This window comes from Dermacentor andersoni, chromosome 5 (genome assembly GCF_023375885.2).
Source record: "Dermacentor andersoni chromosome 5, qqDerAnde1_hic_scaffold, whole genome shotgun sequence".
Taxonomy (NCBI): domain Eukaryota; kingdom Metazoa; phylum Arthropoda; class Arachnida; order Ixodida; family Ixodidae; genus Dermacentor; species Dermacentor andersoni.
In genome coordinates, this window is record NC_092818.1 from 106,956,695 (window position 1) to 106,959,649 (window position 2,955).

General features: G+C 50.5%; 1 protein-coding gene across 1 annotated transcript; it reads left to right on the forward strand.

The window, feature by feature from the left end:
- Window positions 1-554: 554 nt before the first annotated feature.
- On the forward strand, window positions 555-1,843 carry LOC126531007 (facilitated trehalose transporter Tret1-like). The gene has a single exon (XM_050178366.3). It carries the CDS (start codon window positions 557-559, stop codon window positions 1,709-1,711), a length of 1,155 nt encoding a protein of 384 aa, XP_050034323.2. The 5' UTR covers window positions 555-556; the 3' UTR covers window positions 1,712-1,843.
- The last annotated feature ends 1,112 nt before the right edge of the window (window positions 1,844-2,955 follow it).

Here is a 2,955-nt window from a genome sequence, read left to right on the forward strand (position 1 = left end):
TCGCCAAGCCGCGTCTGACCACCCCGCGTATATAGCCCGGCGAGCTGTTTCACTGGGGCTGCTTCACCGATCAGCCCTCGTAGCCGTCAAGGCAAATAATGCGACGCAACAATAAATGGCATTCTAGTACAACGAATGATGTCTGTGTCTGTCTATTCACGTGTGGCTAATGATGTGTGAATACCCAAGCCTAATCACAGTCATGTATATCCACCGACCTAGGCACAGCCGTCATACTTCGCTTAACGATGATTGCATATCTAAGTATAATAATTACAGCTAAATCAAAGGTTAACCGAGTGAAACCAAGACCTAACCAGGCTAAACCGAGCTTTCGATTTGCGTATCCAGGGTTAGCTAAGCCAAGCCGCAGCCAATATTTTTCTCTTTCGTATAGAGTGAACGGCGGTTTTATTCAAACAATCTTAAAATACGATTTCGCGCTTATTACTGCTTTGTTCTTGCTCAAATTTCACAAAAGTGACTATGTTTAGTTCGTCTCATCCATACTCTAGGACACCTGCTGAGCCTGACCGGACGCAGGGGAACGATGTTGATGTCGGCCGCGTGGTTCGCTGCTGGCTGGCTGTTCATCGCCTTCGCGAATTCCACAACACTGCTGTTCGTGGGCCGCTTTTTGACGGGTGGTGGAATGTCCGTCGCTTCGGCTGCGTCCACGGTGTTCGTAGCCGAAGTGACGCCCGCCAACCTGCGGGGGGCGCTCAACACTGGCTGCAACTTTGTCGAAACGCTGGGCATCCTGATCGGCTACACCATGGGCAAGTGGCTCAACTACAAGTGGCTCGCCGCCGCCTGCCTCGTCCCAGCAGTCATCAACGGCGCGACTTTCCTGTTCTACGTCCGGGAGTCACCAATGTGGCTCCTACAAAAGGGACGGCGGAAGGAGGCCATGGAAGCCTTGCGGTTCTACCGGGGACCACGGGTCGAAGACGAATTCGCCGCCCTGGAAACCTGCACCGTCGATGTCACCACGAAGCTGACCTTCGGAGACTTGAAGGAGCCGTACGTGTACAAGTCGTTCCTGTGCTCCCTCCTGACTCTGCTCATGCAACAGGGGTCGGCGATCAGCATTCTCATCTTCTTCGCCCAAGACATATTGCAGGAGGCCGACGTGTCCATTGCTGCCGACGACTGTACGATCGTGGTAGGTGGCATCCTTTCGGTGGCCTTCTTGGTGGCCACGGTGCTCGCCGACAAGGCAGGCCGCAAGTGGCTCTTCATCGTCTCTACCGCCTCGTCAGCGGTCAGCCTGGCAGTGCTGGGTGTGTGCTTCTACATGAAGCAAACGAAAAACCAACATTTCCACGACAACTATGGCTGGCTTCCGCTGGCCTCCATGTCGGTGTACTTCGCCGGATACTCGCTGGGGCTCGGTCCCCTGCCGTTCGTATACGTCGGCGAACTCCTCCCTCTGAAGACAAAGGGTGTGGCGACTGCTGTGTGCATCGTTCTCTACTACTGCTTTGGTTTTCTAGTCACCAAGACGTACACCGACCTGTCACGCTTGATGGGTACTGCCGCTGCGTACTGGTTGTACGCCAGCTTCCTGGCGGTGACATTTGTGCTATTTGTGATATATGTGCCTGAGACTAAAGCAAAAACCCTGGACGAAATAGAAAGATACTTCGGCAAGAAATTGCCGTCCCCACAGCTGAGCAACGTCGACGAACTGGTAACGTCTCATCTTTAAAATAATAGACGTGAAGAAAGCACTTCGTGTAGCCATATTGAGCCTCATCTTCCTCTCATTCTTGCCTCTGAAAACCATCTCCTCGAGAACTGCGACACAGCATGCTTTTTCTTTAGAAGTGAGATCTAAAACAGAATGGGGGGGTCCCAATTATTCGCCTTCGCTGAAGTGTACAGAGAGTGCAAACATCTCAGGAGTATTTTAACTAGCAGAAGCTTATAACCAATGCCAGGGGTCTGCGAAGGCTGTGGGATCGTTCCCCACTTGCGGCAAGTTTTTTCATCCACTTTCCAATAATTTAGCGTTTCTTTATTTCATTTATTAATCACAAGTAATTTTCCCTATGTTGTCCTTGGTTTCAGTGTTTGTTGGCTTCTTATGACTAATAAAAATCGGGCCCCTCGGTTAACCGCCTTTCTTCTCGTTTATTACATAACGAAGGTCTCGAACCCGGCAAGATTGAGACCTTCAGGTAGCATGTGTGGGTTCATTGACCAGTTGCCTTCACCCAAAAAGATCACATTCTCGTGACACCTATGGCAGAAAGGACGTTCCACGTCATCCGCTAAGGTCTGTGAGTGGTGGCGCTGGCTAACACTCCCAGTGTTCTACTAGGGAACATAAATACCCAAGAAAGTGGATGGGGAAACGGCGCCGTGGTAGCTCAATTGGTAGAGCATCGCACGCGAAATGCGAATGTTGTAGGATCGTTCCCCACCTGCGGCAAGTTGTTTTTTCATCCGCTTTCATTTGCATTAATTTATCATTTCTTTATTTCATTTATTAAGCACAAGTAATTTCCCCTATGTTGTCCTTGGTGTCAGTGTTTGTTGGCTTCTTATGATATGACTAATAAAAATCGGGCCCCTCGGTTAACCCCCTTTCTTCTCGTCGAAAACCGCAAGCGGTGACACACAACAAAGGCCACACAAAATTGGTTGCGCACAAACTCCCTCTGAAAATTGGCCATTGCTCTAGTGAAATGTTCCAAGTTGGAGGGATCGGGGCCACTAGGACGGTTCGCATTTCTTTCCGCCTCGCTGTCCTGGCGGGTAGCACGCTTGCGGGACCACCACCTCGACAGAGCGGAAGGAAAGAGGATACGCAAAAGGCATTGGAACGCCGACAAAGACAGGGCGGTGCGACCGCAAGCATGGCCGACACGGGTCAAAGTGTAGTATCTGTTCTTATCAGCTTAATGTCTTATACAGGTTGTGCTTGGACGTAAGAGAGTAAACTTGACA

What these genes read in the sequence shown, in the direction of transcription:
- LOC126531007 (XM_050178366.3), top strand. Translation starts at nt 557, where the DNA reads ATGTCGGCCGCGTGGTTCGCTGCTGGCTGGCTGTTCATCGCCTTCGCG.